The following is a 17,681-nucleotide window of genomic DNA, read 5'->3' on the forward strand; positions in this document are numbered from 1 at the left end:
CCTAAAGGAGACGAGGAAGGAAACACTGAGCCTCCTTTTATTAAAGACGCTGCAGCGCGTCCTAAAGGAGACGAGGAAGGAAACACTGAGCCTCCTTTTATCAAAGATTTGAGGAGGATTCCTCTGAAGTAAACCCACTCCTCCTCCTCCTCCTCCTCCTCCTTCTGCCTGTGGACCAATCACGGCCCAGCATCGCTGCCGGCCAATCAGAGCGCTGCCCGGTGATGTCATGCAGCGGGCTGCTGTGTGGTGCTGATGCTGCTGAGCTGCAGATCTTCAGAGGACAGAGCGGCGGTCTGCAGGGTGAGTTTCTCCTCATTTATCTGGACTGTTGCTGGTTTTTAATTCATTTAAATCATTTTATTTGTTTCTCTTTATATTCTCTCATGTTTTTTTAATGCTTCTTCCACTCCCTGCTGCAACGCTTTTATTTTATATGAAGCACTTTGAACTGTTCTGTGCATGAAATGTGCTACAGATAAATCTGATTTGATTTGGTTTGTCTGCACAGTTTTATCTGATTTCACATTTTTAGCTCAGAAAGCACAAAGAAAAGCAGGTTCCACTCGTCTGATTCTGCTTCTTCACTCGTTTACCTCTTCCCTCCTTTTTCTGCCCCGCTGCTTTCTTTATCTCTTTTATCTCCATCTTTGCTTTTATCTCCATCTTTGCTTTTATCTCCATCTTTGCTTTTATCTCCATCTTTGCTTTTATCTCCATCTTTGGTCTTTTTCTCGTTATTTTGCGGTTTTGTTCACTTTGAGCTCGACTTGCTCGTCTCTGCAGAAGACGGTGAGCTCACTGTCAACAATGACATCATCGCTCGCTGCCTTCACACACATGCACACACACACGTGCACGCTCGTGCACGCTGACACACACACACACACACACAGATTTCTAACCTTGTTTTTTATGGGGGAGGTTGATGATTTTAGTCCTTTTTCTGCAGAAAACATGCAAACATGAAAGCTTGAGTTCTGAATCCTGTAGGCTTCGACGTTGTTCAGACCTCAGAGGAGAAGATTTCTCCGCCTGCGCGTTTGATTTGAATTTACAAGCAGCACAGATAAAACTGAAGAAATCTCACAGCCAACAACTTTGGGTGGTGATTTGCTGCCTTAAACCTGCAGCTGAACGACTTCAGCCTCAGTTTGAGCGTCTGATGGTGGATAAATCTGTGAGTTTCTGGGGTGTTTTTCATCAGAACAAATGCAAATGTTGATCATTTCCTCTTCCCTGTTGGAAGATCTTCCTTTTTTGCCTGAGTTTTCATTCAGAATCCGTTTGAGTTTTGGAGTTTTGGAGCTAAACGTGTTTGAGCTCAGCAGCAGTTCGAAGCTCACGTTGCTGTAACGTTCGAGCACTGCACTGGAAAAAATGCCCCTCCAAAAATAAGTAAAGAAAACAACAAATAAAGGACGTTTTTGCTTGAAATAACCAAAAGAAATCTGCCAATGGAACTAGTGAAAATCGGCTTGTCAATATTTCTTGAAATAAGATGTGATATTTAGGACTTTTGAGATAAAAGTGATCTTGAAATTAGCTTAAAAACCTCTTCAAATGTAAAAAAAAAAAGCTTGTTTCATATGATATGTGACTCAAAACAATTTGTTTTCAAGACTTTTTCACTTAACAAGATATTCCAGATGTATTGTCTTCAAACAAGTCCCTATATCTGGCTGAAATGGTGCTTGTTAGGCAGTTGTGTCTGATATTAAGTGTAATGAGATACTCAATGAGACAGATATACTTGGTAAGATTTAGATTTTTTCCAGTGTTTGTGCACTTTCAGAGCTGTAGTGTTCCTGGTGTTTGTGCAGCCGAGTCTCCCTCAGGGCGTCGTGTCTCGGTGGCTGATTCACTCCTCACACTCTGTGTGGATTGTTTTCATGTGAGAACAGCTAACGAGGCAGCGAATGACTCACACCGGCTGAGAAAGCTGCATCGTGAGCACATTCTGACCTTCTGAATGAGGGCGGATATTCTTAGAGCTGTAACACATGTAAAACATGCAGATTTCCAATGTGCTGCAGACACAGCCACCTCTCCTGGATGTTCCTGCCTTTGCTGACGGGTTTGTGCTCCTCTGTCCTCAGGAACAGACTCTACCTCACCACAGTGTCTTGGACAGAAAACAGCAGCAGCAGCACGATGACTCTAGCAGGTAAAACTTTGATTTTTCATCAGGGAATTTGTTCTGTTTTCAAACTCTGCTACAGTTTTACACTGGAAAAAATGCCCCTCCAAAAATAAGTTTAAAAAAACAACAAATAAAAGACGTTTTTGCTTGAAATAAGCAAATAAATCGGCCAATGGAACTAGTGAAAATCGGCTTGTCAAGATTTCTTGAAATAAGATGTGATATTTAGGACTTTTGAGATAAAAGTGATCTTGAAATTAGCTTAAAAACCTCTTCAAATGTAAAAAAAAAAGCTTGTTTCATATGAAATCCGACTCAAAACAATTTGTTTTCAAGACTTTTTCACTTAATAAGATATTCCAGATGTATTATATTAAAACAAGTCCCTATATCTGGCTGAAATGGTGCTTGTTAGGCAGTTGTGTCTTATATTAAGTGTAATGAGATATTTTGACTATAAATGAGACAAATATACTTGGTAAGACTTTGATTTTTTCCAGTGTATTTACAGTTTTTTTTCCTGAACCTTCCAGCGTACAAAGAGAAGATGCGACAGCTCCCCCTGGTGTCCATGTTCTGCTCCTGCATCCTGGCTGAACCCAGAGAGGCAGCAGCGGACAACAAGGAAGGTCAGTGTTCAACGCTCTCCTCGTGTTTCTGAGCATCATTGTTGATGTTCAATGTGTCAGAATCAAACCTTCTGAACCTGGTCCATACAGCAGGAGAAACATTTTGACTGAAATCAAACTCCCAATCTGCTGTTTGGTCCTTAAAACTTCTTTCAGCAGCTTTATATGATCCGTTCCTGTTAACCAGAGGTGGGTAGAGCAGCCAAAAAGTGTACTCAAGTAAAAGTACTGTTACTGTAGAATAATATGACTCAAGTAAAAGTAAAAAGTAGTCATCCAAATAATTACTTGAGTAAGAGTAAAAAAGTGCTCGGTGAAAAAACTCCTCAAGTACTGAGTAACTGCTGAGTAACGTCTGATTTATTTGTTAACACAAGCGTTCAATCAGACAGATAGAAATACTAAATAATCATCTTTAGGCAAATTAGAGTTCATCCAATTGATAAAATAAATTAAAATGAATTAATTAATTACAAAATAGCTAAAATTAAAATAATCCAGGTAAATTCAAGAACTTCAATAAAAAATAAAAGAGCCTTAGGAAATGTTTAAAACATATGTAACCCATATGTAACCTAAAAAACAAACATTCACCTATCCATGGGGGAAAAACGAGTTTAGGAAACTTAGCGCTACATGTTTCCTCAAGTTAGATGTTGAGTTTCTGCTGAAATGTGCGTTTGTTTTGGTTGCCACAGAAGACACATAATGTAGCTGCTGTTTCTCCCTCTTTGTAAGGTAAACATGCTTTCAGTATGAGGCCTCGTCTGCGTCTTCATTTCCCACCGTTGGTTCTGACATTTTTCATCTGTTTCTTTCTTTGTTTGCTACGACTGCTAATGCTAAAGCTAACCCGTCCCGCCGCTGAGATCGAGTACGGTCACGTGACCAGACCGCACGGCTGCGTCTGATTGGTGGAACACAGTCAGGTGGTAGAGCCTTTGGTGGAAGTCTCTCTCTCTGTCAGAATAAAACATTAAAATGAGGCGTACGCGGGGGGATAAAAATAATGAGGCGTAGAATACCAAAGAGGTAAGAAGAAAAGTAACCAGCTCATTGTAGCCTAATGTAGCGGAGGAAGGCTGTGTTCCAAACTGCATACTACATACTACATACTGCATACTGCATACTCATCGATCAGACAGTATGCAGAGCGTTTACCCACAATGCATTTCGCTCCTACCCGAGCAGAAATCAGCCGGCCTGAAGCTGATTTCCCTTAAGCTCTAAACTCTGTAAACTTTAGCAACATTTGAAACATTTTCAGGTGAGAAAGTAGTCGTTTAGATCCCCAACGTGTTGAAAACCTGACAAAATACCGGCTGTTTACAATTTTGTTCCCACGAATTCGGCGCTACTAAAGCTAGCCGCAGTGAGCAACGCACTTCCGGTTATTTTCACAAAATAAAATACCCGTTGCCTTTTATCATAGGGAAACCCATTACCATACAATCGGTGCTTTTGTTTTGAAAACAGGAAGTGAACCTACCCTCGTTGTAGCTAGCTTGAAACTGCCGTTTTGACAGGAAATGACGATCGGCGACGTCACGTAACGTTGCATCTTGGGTAGTTTGAGTATGAGTAGTAACCTCATGATGCATACCAACATTTAGGAGAATCTAGTATGCATCCGGGAACTTCTCGCTTACTCAAACTCGCATACTAACTCAGAAAGTTAGTATGAGAAGTAGGAGAAGTATGCGGTTTCAAACACAGCCTGAGAGGACAGTTTCTTCTGCACAAATCTACTCAAGTAAAAGTAAAAAATATAGAGATTTAAAACTAGTAGTATAATGTTTTCAAAAACTTACTAAAGTAAATGTAACTCGTTACTACCCACCTCTGGATGTTAAGGGCTAAAGAAATAACTCCACATGTCTGAAAACACTTGTTTCAGAAGTTCAGAGAGTCGACTATAATCATCCTGTCTTTGTGCTGATAGAGGAGGAGCTAAAGCTGGTGCTCAACTCTCCGTCTTCTTCTCTCCTGGCAGCAGCAGGCGTGGTGGACTTGAACCTGTGCAACATCCGGGACATGGAGGTGATCGAGCTGAGCAAGCGAGCGAGCGGCCAGGCCTTCGAGGTCATCCTGAAGCCGCCCACCTTTGACGGCGGCCCCGAGCTGAGGGCCACCACGCCGCCTCGGCAGAAACCGTCACTGGAGGAGATCCAGAAGAAACTGGACGCTGCTCAGGAGAGACGGAAGGTGTGTGGGGGGGCTGGAAACATTTTCTAAAAAAAATCAGAAAGTTTAATCTCGTGCTGGAGGTAAAGTTAAATGTTCATCAGAGCCAGTAGGATTCTTCCTGAGAGCAGTGGAAATATCGCTGCAGAACTATCCAGTTATTGGATTTTAACTGACAGAAATCTGTGGTCCCACAGTAGATCCCTGAGGAACCCCACAGGTTGTTTTAAAGTGTTCCTGCTGGTGTAAACACCTTTCAGGGACACACTGATCTGTTTGTGATTGTACAGAAGTCTTCCACATGCTTTGGTGGAATTTGGTGGAATCAGGGATTATGAACTTCACTTTCGATGCCCCGTAAAAATCCCCGGTAGAAACGAAAACCTTCTGTCTGACTCCGCAGTGTCAGGAGGCGGAGCTGCTGAAGCATCTGGCCGAGAGGAGGGAGCACGAGCGGGAGGTGGCTCAGAAAGCTTTGACCAAAGAGCGCCAGGAGCATCGCGCCGATGCCGACAAGGAGCAGCGGCAGATGCACCGGAACGCCTCGCAGGAGAAGCTGCACGAGGAGGTGAGGACCCCCACCAGGACCACCGAGGGGGGATTCAGTCTGGAAATAAATCATTAACGTGTGTCTGTTCTGCTTCTGTCTGTTTTTCAGGACAAGCACATCGTGGAGGTGAGCAAGAGATGGAGGAAGGTGGATTCTGGTTGGGCGTAGACAGACTAAACATCCGGTGTAAACAAAGTAAAAAGGCTGGTTTCATTCGGGTCTGTTTGTAACTTATGGAGGTGATTAGCTTAGCTTAGCTTAGCTTAGCTTAGCTTATATTAGCTTATCTTAGCTTATCTTATCTTAGCTTAGCTTATCTTATCTTAACTTATCTTATCTTATCTTATCTTAAATTAGCTTATCCTATCTTATCTTATCTTAGCTTAGCTTATTTTAGCTTAGCTTAAATTAGTTTATCTTAGCTTAGTTTAGCAGCAAAATGAACCAAACCAGACCAGAAACATTTGTGCAAACTGTTACCGGAAAAGATAAAAATCCAAAGTGTCATTCAGCTTATTAAACAGCCTGCAATGTACAGTCAAACAGGGAAAAGCTGGTCAAAATGCTCACTTCCTGGAGATAAAACCACGTCACAAAACCCGTAAGACGGGGACAACACGAGTAAAGATGCAGAGAAATTTAATTACAGCCACCAAACCGAGACAAACTGGGTCTGAGTCAACGGCACCAAAGTAACAGAACCACCAAACCAACAAGACTCAAACGTTCACTGCAGGAAAACAGCATTACGGTCGCTGGTTGGTGTTGGACATGATTTAGATTCGAGTCAGAAAAACAAAGAAAGATGGCAACAAGCTGCAGAAAAGGTCCAAAGATACCAAAAACGTACAAAACTTAAGACGATTTCCACCAAAAACACCCGCGATAGTTAAAACTTTGAGAAGACGGGCACCAAAAATCTGTTAAAGCTGAGAAACACTCACACAAGAAGCCTGAGTGAGAGGCCCAGAGAGGCTCAAAATATCCAAAAACAGGAGTCCAAACACCTGCCTGATGAAAAAGGGAACGTCTCAGAAGTTCAGAGAACCTTAAAAAAACGCAACGTGTCGAAGTACAAACTGTTAACGAGTTATTTTTCAGCCATAAATAGCCCAAGATGAGCACGTTTATTCACGTTTTCAGAGGTCGGCCAAACACAAAATCTGATCTCACGAAGCCCAGTTCTGCTTCCTAAAGTGAAGGATGTGCACAGATGTGAGATGTTTCTCTGACCCGTCTGCTCTCTGCTTCCAGGTGTCCTGATGGCCTGATCACAACACAAGCTGAACTTACACGGAAGCCATTTTTCAGGGCTGTTGAGCTGATTTTTGTGCCGCGAAGCTGGCGCTGCTCCGACCAGGAGACTGGACAGGAAGCAACTGAGAGAAGAAGAAGAAGAATAAGAGCAGGAGAGGAAGGTGGACCGAGGGCCGGTCCGACCGCTCGACCTTCCCTCTGCACCCAGGACTCTTTTTAACGAGATAAACCCGTCACAGCGGGAGGCGCGCTGCAGATTCTGCCAGCGCTCCATGGTTTTACTCTGCTTCTTTTTGCCATGCCAGCAGTGCCGATGTGTTCATGTGCGTGTGATTGTGTGAGCATCAATCAAACCGGACCAGAACCGGACACAAATGACAGGAAACAGTGTCTGGGACAGAAAACAGAAGCTGGCCTGCAGATTTACAGCCAATCTGAGTGAAACAGCTCCCCCTGCTGGACAGTTTGGTTCGGGAGGCTCATGCAGCTCTGTGGCGACACCTAGTGGAAGCTGCGGGTACAAACACAAACAGCAAAGACGCTTCTTTCCACCACGTAAAACCACACTGATTGTTGAGATCATGTCCAAGTGTTCTGAGATCAGTTCGGATCAGTTTTAGCTGGTGTTTCTGATGAGATTAGTGTTGGAGACAGAGGCAAGTCTGAGGCAGAACCAGTCCGAGAAAACCACCAAAACAAGTCCGAAAAAGCGAGAAAAATCTGAAATTAAACTGCAGGACAGAAAGTTAAGAGCCAGAGCAGCTCTGGGCCATAATGTTATATCTGAGGCTCTGAAACCAAGGCAACAGAACCAAAACAAAGACGGTCGCCTGCCTCAAACAGCAGGGAGGCTTCAAAATAAGAAGGTGATTCTGAACCAGATCGTCTGAGTTTGATCGGAATCATCCGAAACACTCAGACCGAGAGATGAGAGATTAGGAGTAAAAAAAAAATTCCTTTTTCTCTGTTTCCACTGACGCATCTCAGGCTTGTGTTGTAATAATAATAAAAATATATTTGATTTATAAAGCACTTTACATCAACTTAATGATCTCAGAGTGCTACATTTTAAAACTAGCATTTAAAAAAACAAATAAACAAACAGAAAAATAATTTTAAGATTTTTCAATTAAACTAAAGGCTTTTGTAAAAAAAAAAGCCTTTAGTTTAATAATAGTGTTGTGTGTTGCAGCAGGTAACATCCCAGTGTTTAGCATGAAGCTGGGCGCCACACCGTGGTTACCGTGGTTACCGCACACCTTTTATAGGTGAAATAGATTCGATCCACTCTTTGGTTTCAAAGACTGTCCTCTCCACAGTCGCCTCAGGCACGCTCAGGACGGGAGATTGCACCGAAAACAAAGTTTCGGTGCAATCTGTTGCTTTCCTTAGCTAGGAAATTGTTTTTGAATTGGCTCCATATGAACGAATTGGATTATTTATGTATAATAATTATGATTACAATTAATTGAATTCCAATTGGCTTGAATTGGACTATGTTATCTAAGTGCCTTGAGATGACATTTGTTGTATTTGGCGCTATATAAATAAAAATGAATTGAATTGAATCAAAAGCACAAATAAGGAGGAAAGTAGGAAACTGGATCAGTTCATTAAACGTGTGTTCTGGTTCTGTTGGTGAAGATTTTAAATCTGAAAAGCCTGGAAGGGTTGTGTGAGATGAGGGGAGGAGCCAAACAGTCAGAGGAGGAAGGAGGATTATGATTACAATGAATTGAATTCCAATTGGCTTGAATTGGACTTTATTATTTGTTGTATTTGGCGCTTTATAAATAAAACTGAATTGAAAATGAATTGGATCGAAGGATCAGAGTGCCTCAGACTCGCTGTTTGTTGATGATCTTGGTGGAGAGAAGCGGACTTTGGATGCTGAACCAATCAGAAAGCAGAGTGCCAGATTCTGGAGATCAGCAGATCTGTGGGCCGGCAGGAGTTCCTGTGATGCTCTAACATCCTCCCGACGCCGCTGAAGGAGAGCGCGTGCACAGCGTTTACAGCTGCTTTTCACCGGCTGTAAAGATGTTTATCAGGACTATGTACAGAAATCACATTCTATTTTAAATTCCTGAATAAAACAGCAACAAACTCTTTGTTGGGTTTCTTTCTTTCTTTTTATTCAAAATCAAGTCAAATTTATCTGTAGCACATTTCATGTACAAAACAATTCAAAGTGCTTCACATATAATAAAAGCATTGCAGCAGGGAGTGTAAGAAGCATTAAAAATACATAAAATAACATAAAGAGAAACAAATAAAATAATTTAAATTAATTTAAAAACGAGCAACAGTCCAGATAAGTTAAAAGATAGCGTGCAGATTTCATGCATGATTGACTCGACAGCTCTGCTACAAGATAAATACATCAACATTTAAGAATAGATTCACCAATAAATACCTGCCGGAGACGCTTAAATAAAACTTACTTAAATAACCTCAGAAAGCATAAATATGAGACCTCTGAGGGGTGTGTTTGGTTGTGTAGTTTCTCCAGTTTTCAGCTACTGTAAAATAATTCAAAAATGTCAAACAGAACAGGTGTGAGGTCGCAGGGCGCCGCGTGGGAACAGCAGTCCGTCCGAGCCGTGACCATCGGGGGGTTCCACGCCGCCGCCCTCACTGCTGGATCTGAACCATGGGGCGCACGCAGGTGCAGCCCACCGCCATCAGGCGGGTCTCCAGGCGGTAGTGGTAGCTCTGCCCGCCGCTCGTCGCCGCCTTGACCCGGCGCAGCTGCAGCACCTGGTGCATGATGGGCCTGGACCTCAGGTTCAGGTCCTCCTTCCCCTCAGAGTCCAGGCAGCCTTTGAGCAAACAGTGCGCCTCCGACACCACCGGCGTCAGGAGGGAGCTGTCGGTGGAGACGCTGCAGACGGAGACAGAGAAGGGTCAAAAACCTGAACCTGGCTTTGAGTTCCCAGCTTCAGGAGTCCGTTACTCACTTGTAGGTCCACGGAGAGATGGAGGCGTTCTCCAGGGGACGGATGTTTTTGGTGGGAACCAACGTGCTGGGGTCCAGCATCAGGGGGACCGTTTCTACCGCCGTACCACCAGAGGGCTTCTTGTGGGGCTTTGCTGCTGCATATGTCATCATCATCATCATCATCATCATCAGGACGGCACGCACAGCCTGATGTGCACAGATGTTAAATAAACATGTGAGAAGTTACTCCTGATGTGCACATTGAATGTCAACAATTCTCCAACTCTGTTTGCTATGGTTGAAAAACTCACAAATCCTCCTAAACAGTCAAACCCAGACCTCCTCTCCACTGAGAAATGCAACGAATTTGCCAACTTTTTTAGCCAAAAAAAATCAAAACTATTAGACAAAACATTCAACTAATCTGTGTCTAAAACCTAGAAATAACTCTGACGTTATGTCACAATTTAATATTGTTGATTTAAAAATCCTAGAGGAAACAGTTCGGCAGCTGAAATCAACAACTTGTTCTCTGGACATAATACCATCCGACTTTTTAAAATCTGTTTTTACCTCAGTAGAAAGTGATCTCCTACGAATAGTTAACAGCTCACTGGCATCAGGCATTTTTCCCAAGTCACTAAAGACAGCTGCCATTAAGCCCCTCCTAAAGAAGAGAACTCTAGATGCCTCTATGATGAACAACTACAGACCTGTCTCTAATCTCTCTTTTATATCTAAGATTATTGAGAAAGTTGTATTTAACCAGCTCAACGACTTTCTGAATGAAAGTGGAAGTCTTGATAACTTTCAATCAGGCTTCAGACGTCATCACAGCACTGAAACAGCTCTGGTCAAAGTGTTAAACGACATCAGGTTGAATACTGATTCTGGTAATGTTTCAGTCCTGGTTCTGTTGGACCTCAGCGCTGCGTTTGATACTGTAGATCACAGAATCCTGTTGCACAGGCTGGAAAACTGGGTTGGACTTTCTGGAGCGGTCCTTAACTGGTTCAGGTCCTACTTAGAAGGCCGGAGTTATTTTGTTACTATTGGCAGCTATGAATCTGAGCGAGTGGCCATGACTTGTGGAGTCCCCCAGGGGTCAATTCTTGGACCTCTTCTGTTTAACTTGTATATGCTCCCTTTGGGTCAGATATTGCAGAACTTTAACATCAATTATCACAGTTATGCAGACGATACACAACTTTATGTGTCTCTGTCACCATGGCGACTGCAGCCCAGCAGACGTACTGTGTCAGTGTCTGGAGGAAGTAAACACCTGGATGAGAGAGAATTTTCTACAATTAAATGAAGACCAAACTGAGATCATCCTGTTTGGTAGCAAAGAGAAGAGGGTCAGCTTTGGTACATATCTTGAGACTCGGGACCTTACAATCACTGACCAAGTCGGTAACCTCAGAGTGTTGATAGACTCAGATCTGACTTTCAGCAGCCACATCAAAGCTGTCACCAAGGCAGCTTTTTACCACCTCAGAAACATCAACAGAATTAAAGGTTTCCTCTCCCAAACAGACCAGGAGAAACTCATCCATGCATTCATCTCCAGCAGACTCCATCACTGTAACGCTCTTTTAACTGGACTTCCCAAAAAGAGCATTAAACATCTGCAGCTCATCCAGAACGCTGCTGCTGGAGTTTTAACCCGGACTAAGAGAACTGAACACATCACAGCCGCTTTAAAATCTTTACTCTGGCTTCCAGTCAGTCACAGAATAGATTTTAAAAGCCTGCTGATGGTTTACAATCTGTGATCTGTTCAGAGAATATAAAGCCAGCAGAGCTCTGAGATCCAAGGACTCAGGTCAGCTGGTCCAGTCCAGAGTCCAGACTAAACATGGAGAAGCAGCATTTAGCTGTTATGCTGCAAACAAGTGGAACAAACTGCCAGTGGAGATTAAACTTTCACCAAATGGAGACATTTTTAAATCCAGGTTAAAGACATTTCTGTTCTCATGTGTCTATGCATGAAATCTGCACGATATCTTTGAACTTATCTGGACTGTTGCTTGTTTTTAATCATTTAAATGATTTTATTTGTTTCTCTTTATATTATTTTATGTATTTTTAATGCTTCTTGCACTCCCTGCTGCAATGCTTTTATTTTATGTTAAGCTCTTTGAACTGTTTGGACATGAAATGTGCTACAGATAAACAGGTTTAATTGGATTTGATTTTGATGTTAAATAAACATATCTGAGAAGTTACTCCAGATGTGCACAGATGTTAAATAAAAACATTTGTTTCTCCTTCTCATCTAGGCAGAAACTCTTCTGATGATTAAATGTAGTTTAAAAGATGAGAAATTTAGGATATTTTACACATGAAAGTGTGAAATTTACAGTTTAAAATCACTTTGAATTAAATGTATTTTATTCATAAAATGTATTAATCTTACATTTAAGAGTTTGATGATATTATGAATATAAAAAGAACAGATTTTATGATAATAATAATAAAGATAATAATTCATCCTTTCTATAATAATAATAATAATAATAATAATTTTATTTGTAAAGCACTTTCAAATCAAAGTGCTGTACAGGCAGTTAAAATAGCATATAAAAAAGTTAAAAACACTCATGACACATAACACAAGGTGAACAAGTGGGTCTTTAGCTTAGCTTTAAAAACATCCACAGAGCAGGCCTGTCTTATATCTACAGGAAGACTGTTCCAAAGCTTAGGAGCCCGGAAGGAAAAAGCTCGCTCTACTTTACTTCACTTTCTAAATGCGATGACATCAGATGATGGATTCAGATTTAGAGCCGGGGTTCACACACTTTTCACTCTCATTTATCCACATGGCTTCGTTGCTCCTTCAGTTTTGACCCCTTGGTGCTTCCATACTTTAGGTTTCCTTACCGTGGCTTTAGAGGAGCTGGCTGCTGACAACATGCTGCTGAACTCTTCTGGCTCCTGCTGCTCTGAGGGCCTCCTGGTTAGTCTCTGCAGGTCTGAGAAAGAAGCTGATCGTCTGATGCTCACTTTGAGGTGCGCCGGTGTTCTGATGGACTCCAGCTTTCGCTGCTCGGGGTTTTATCCTGATCGGCCGCGGGGTCACACCTCCTGTGATGATGGCACCACCTGTCTGCCTTTGATCCTCCTCTGTAAACCGCAGCCACCAGAATGCATGACGAAGCCTGAAGGTCGACCCACTTTCACACCTGACGTTATTCTGCACACACGGACCTGCAGCAGCTTTTCTAGGTCACATCTACCTCTTTAAAGCAGGAAAGTCGATGATTCGGTTTGAATTCTGCTGCACGTTGCGACACTTGTGAACATTTGAACTCTCGGCGCCGTTTCTTAAAGAGTTGTGAAACCTTCTTCGGGCCTTTAATGGCATGTCGTTGTTTCACATTACGCAGAGTCTGAGATGGAATAACATGACTTTTCTCTGTCGTTGCTCCGAACTTTGTTAGATTTATCTTTATGTTTCATTTGAACCAAGTAGGGCTGAGCGAGTTAACTCGTTATTATCGCGTTAACTCGTTCATTATTTAACGCCGATAAATTATTCTGTAAAAGTCTGTCGCTCACAGGCTTTTATTTTGTAAAAGTCTGTCGCTCACAGGCTTTTATTTGGTAAAAGTCTGTTGCTCACAGGCTTTTATTTTGTAAAATTCTGTTACTCACAGGCTTTTATTTTGTAAAAGTCTGCTGCTCACAGGCTTTTATTTTGTAAAAGTCTGTTGTTGACAGGCTTTTATTCTGTAAAAGTCTGCTGCTGTCTGCTGTGGAACAGGAAAAGAAAGTAATCGGCGGATCCACCAAACATGGAGAAGGGTACGGAACTTTTACTCGGCCATTTTCATTTTAAAGTTCTTCCAGACGGCGGAGTCGACAGAACCAAAGTCATCTGTAAACACTGCCAAGTTGAATTGTCTTCTCAGCGTAGTAGTTCCAGTCTAAAATATCACTTAAAGGCAAAACACACAACTGATAGCAGCAAGTCATTCAAGGAAACAGACAGTGGAGCGAGGCTTCTACATAAAAACTACAGAAAGATGCTGATGTTAAAAGTGTGTTTGCACAACAAATGTTATGGCACTTTCATTCATATGGCAGCACATTTAAAATAAAGCTAAATGCTAAAAGCTATACGCTACTTTTGGATTCATTTTTGGATTCTGCGTACAAATGCGATTAATCGTGATTAATCAGGGAAATCATGTGATTAATTAGATTAAACACTTTAATCGTTGCCCGGCCCTAGAACCAAGCGTTCAGTTTATTCTCTGAGTTTCATTTGTCACGGCTCGACGTAGAAGAAGTTGGCAGGTAAACCTGCTCCGTCCTCTCTGCGATGACATCATCAGAACCGAAGCTCTCTGAGCTGGAGCAGAGTCCCGATGAGACTCAGATGGGTCAGTCTGTTGGCTCATGTACGGGAGGCATTATCGCTTCTAAATGATGGGAAATGTCACTCATGTAACCTCAGTTTAAAGTGTTTCCTCATGTACGACACCCGTGCTTTTCCCTTTGGGTTACACTCTGTCATCCCTTCACCTGGCTGGTTTAAGCAAAAACATTTAGAAACCCAATCTACTCAGTCAGGGTTGAAAATACAAAACAAAACATGGTGGATAGAACTAAAACTAGGGCTGGGCAACGATTAAATGTTTAATCTAATTAATCACATGATTTCCCTGATTAATAACGATTAATCGCATTTGTACGCAGAATCCAAAAATGAATCCAAAAGTAGCGTATAGCTTTTAGCATTTAGCTTTATTTTAAATGTGCTGCCATATGAATGAAAGTGCCATAACATTTGTTGTGCAAACACACTTTTAACATCAGCATCTTTCTGTAGTTTTTATGTAGAAGCCTCGCTCCACTGTCTGTTTCCTTGAATGACTTGCTGCTATCAGTTGTGTGTTTTGCCTTTAAGTGATATTTTAGACTGGAACTACTACGCTGAGAAGACAATTCAACTTGGCAGAGTTTACAGATGACTTTGGTTCTGTCGACTCCGCCGTCTGGAAGAACTTTAACATGAAAATGGCCGAGTAAAAGTTCCGTACCCTTCTCCATGTTTGGTGGATCCAAACATGGTGTTAGGGTAATGCCAACAGACGGATTTGTGAGTTCTCTGAGGCTTCAGAGTGGAAGTTGCTGCTGGGCTCTAAATGTTGATGACTCTGCATGTGTGTGACACACAAAGACATGAAAGTGTTCATCTGAGCCACATCACAACGTCACAACGTCACACTTTGTGTTTTTTGCGTCTCTTTAAAGTTTAAAGCTTGATGAAACTGCAGAAACTCCCCTGCGAGTGTTGGTGGGGCCCCCGGGGGTCCGTGGGGCCCTTCAGCCCTGCTGCAGCTCTCAGCCCTGTTGCATCAGTCCTGGGATGCAGGGCGCTGCAGACTCTGACCTGGTTTACAGTTGTGATGTGACTCAGGCTGGTCCGGATCGCAGCATCATCGCTTACATCCTGCCTGTTCTCCTCCGCAGCCCACGCTGCCAGCTTCACTCTGACCTGTTTTTATTGACGACTCGTTGCTTATCAACAGTCTTAAAGACTTCCTGCTTCCTGCAACAGTCTGCGCCCCCCCCCCCCGCTGCCTCAGAATAAACCCTGAGCATCAGAGAAAAGACTTGAACACCATTTAAGGAGAAAAAGAGTCGCCGCACTCAGGAGTTTGTGCTCTTTTATGTGTTAAAAAAAAACACAAAACAGACAATAAATGGAAGAATTTAATAGGATCATTTTGTTTGTTTTATTCTATATTTATCTGTTTATTCTATTTCATTTATTTACTTTTATTATTATTATTGCCAGATATAATGTTCATGTTGAAATGTCAATGTTTAAATCAATGAAAAATCATAATAAAAATATGTTTTAAAAAAAAAATGGAAGAATTTAAGCTTTCTGATTAAATGGTAACAAACCAGCAGCACATTTACTTCAGATTTAAGTCAGAATGAGCTCCTGTGGAGCCTTCCTTATGTTTTAAAGTGACTCGTTTCCCTCTTTCCTTCCTCAGCTCAGAGTGAAATTCTGCTTCTCTGTGGAAGTCAAACTGCTGCTGTTAAAATGAAAATGTTAGCGTCACCACATTGTTCTTTAAACATGTTTCTCATTCACATGCACATGCTTTGTGATGTCATTACATGCTGTGAGGGACCGAGCCGGTCAAGCATGAGCACACAGAAATAATTATCAAGAAAAATGGGTTTATTCCCCAAAAAATACCAAACTTCAAACAATAGTTTCAGAGCCCTTAAAAGAAGTCAAAATGAAGAAACTAAACTCAAGACCAAAAAAGTTTTTAACACAACACAACCTCAAACTAACGGCTCAAAACAAACAAAACTGACCTGACAATTACAAACAAAGGGAAGTTAAATACTGGCTGATCAGACCATAGTGACACACCGAGGAAGAAGGGAAACATCTACACAAATATAAATAACAAAAGTAACTAAACACAGTGATCTTAAGAGTTAACTTAAATCACTAATAACTAAACAAAGTTAACAAAATAAGCAAGTCACAAAAGCAAAGAGAACTGATGCAGCACCAGCAAAAGAAATTAAGTATTTGACTAAATTAAACATACAAAAGCTAACTAAATGCGCGCGCTACAAATAGAACTAATGTATTTTAATATTATCAAATGAAAATAAACAACCCGTATATCTGTGCTGCAGTAAACCTGTAAACTCAGAGTGAAAAAGTGTTGGTGTGTGGGCTGACTGACTGTGTGGCTGCTGGCCACCACACATGCAGAACTTTGAGTGTCTCAGGAACACCTGACGCACGGACGACTGGATGAACGTGAGCAGAAACATGAGGATTCTCAGACAGTTCATGAGTGCGTATTGGCTCATCGTCACAGATTACATCTGGTTTCTGTATGAAGTTTAGAGTCTGAAGCTGCAGGGATTCCTCTGTCCTGCCGTTCTCCGCTCACCACTAGATGTCCTCACACTCACCTCTCATCCAGCTGCCCTGCTCAGCAGCCTGGTCAGGACTCTGTGTCCTTTCTTTTTGAAACACTGAGTTTCAGGGGGGGTCCGTGGCGTAGTGGGCTGAGCAGGCGCCCCATGTACAGAGGCTACAGTCCTCACTGCAGCGGGCCCCGGTTCCATTCCCGCATCGGGCGGCCCTGTGCTGCATGTTGTTCCCCCTCTCTCTCTTCCCCCTGATCCCTGTCTCTCTACACTGTCCTATCTAATAAAGGCATAAAAAGCCCAAAAAAACCAGTGAGTTTCCATCAGCACACTGAAGCTGCCCCAGATGGTGTTTCCTCAGCTTCTGGTCCTACAGGGAGGAACCTCGGAGTTATTTCTGACCTGGATCTGTCCTCTGATGGAGAAGAGATGAGATCTCATCACAGAAAATAAATCCTATCCTAAACCCATCCTAACCCTAACCCACGCAGAGACAAACAACCACTCACACCTAAGGACAATTTTAGAGACACCAGTTAACCTAATGTCGCGGCCTTTTTAAGTTTTCAAATGATATTTTCCAACAAAGGCCGTGGGTGGCAGCGGGTGGTTGTGTTCTTGCACGCACTTCAGTTGATTGTTAAAAAATATATATGTAGTTTATTTTTGACAACAAAAAAAAATATGAACAAAACAATAACAAAAAATTTCTTACAATTTGGATGAAAAACGAAAGTTAACTTAATCTGATTTAACAAGATCTGAAAGTTATCAAAAAATAATTCAACCACCACCTCCCGTCCTCACACCGGACATTTGACAAACAAAAAAAAAGCCCCCGGTGTGTTCTTAATCTGTCTGATTAATGGGGGGGGCCTAAAAGTCACCAAAATAATCTAAACAATCTCAAATACAAAAATTAAACCCAGATCTTGACTTCAAATCAACCAAAGTATATTCCAACTTCCTAAAGAAAACCAAACCAATAGAACCCATGACTTACAAAACATAAATGGCCACAACACCTAACATGCATGTTTTTGGACA

General features: G+C 42.0%; 2 protein-coding genes across 3 annotated transcripts; one reads left to right on the forward strand and one right to left on the reverse strand.

Annotated features, from left to right (window-relative positions):
* stmn4l (stathmin-like 4, like) lies at positions 1–8,874 on the forward strand. Of its 2 annotated transcripts, none has more exons than XM_075468619.1 (7): positions 1–303; positions 2,100–2,167; positions 2,677–2,772; positions 4,769–4,977; positions 5,360–5,524; positions 5,615–5,632; positions 6,761–8,874. In XM_075468619.1, exons 2-7 carry the CDS (start codon positions 2,155–2,157, stop codon positions 6,767–6,769), a joined length of 510 nt encoding a protein of 169 aa, XP_075324734.1. In that variant the 5' UTR covers positions 1–303; positions 2,100–2,154; the 3' UTR covers positions 6,770–8,874. The 2 variants fall into 2 exon arrangements, with proteins under 2 accessions (XP_075324734.1, XP_075324727.1); XM_075468612.1 differs by having other exon boundaries at positions 3–303; positions 4,766–4,977.
* A 395-nt stretch (positions 8,875–9,269) lies between these two features.
* Positions 9,270–12,647, reverse strand: LOC142381787 (interleukin-17F-like). Its single transcript, XM_075467429.1, has 3 exons — positions 12,591–12,647; positions 9,724–9,911; positions 9,270–9,647 (listed from the first exon to the last, which is right to left on the reverse strand). Exons 1-3 carry the CDS (start codon positions 12,621–12,623, stop codon positions 9,398–9,400), a joined length of 471 nt encoding a protein of 156 aa, XP_075323544.1. The 5' UTR covers positions 12,624–12,647; the 3' UTR covers positions 9,270–9,397.
* Between the last annotated feature and the right edge of the window lie 5,034 nt (positions 12,648–17,681).

The sequence above is a fragment of the Odontesthes bonariensis genome, chromosome 1 (assembly GCF_027942865.1).
Source record: "Odontesthes bonariensis isolate fOdoBon6 chromosome 1, fOdoBon6.hap1, whole genome shotgun sequence".
Taxonomy (NCBI): Eukaryota; Metazoa; Chordata; class Actinopteri; order Atheriniformes; family Atherinopsidae; genus Odontesthes; species Odontesthes bonariensis.

Excerpts from the sequence above, each read along its gene's own strand:
- stmn4l (XM_075468612.1), top strand. Across the intron at positions 2,773-4,765 it reads AGCAGCGGACAACAAGGAAG|CAGCAGGCGTGGTGGACTTG; the intron begins GTCAGTGTTCAA and ends CTCTCCTGGCAG. Across the intron at positions 4,978-5,359 it reads CTGCTCAGGAGAGACGGAAG|TGTCAGGAGGCGGAGCTGCT; the intron begins GTGTGTGGGGGG and ends CTGACTCCGCAG.
- LOC142381787 (XM_075467429.1), bottom strand. The coding sequence starts at position 12,623 with ATGTTGTCAGCAGCCAGCTCCTCTAAAGCCACG. Across the intron at positions 9,912-12,590 it reads CCAGCTCCTCTAAAGCCACG|GCTGTGCGTGCCGTCCTGAT; the intron begins GTAAGGAAACCT and ends TGTGCACATCAG. Across the intron at positions 9,648-9,723 it reads ATCTCTCCGTGGACCTACAA|CGTCTCCACCGACAGCTCCC; the intron begins GTGAGTAACGGA and ends CTCCGTCTGCAG.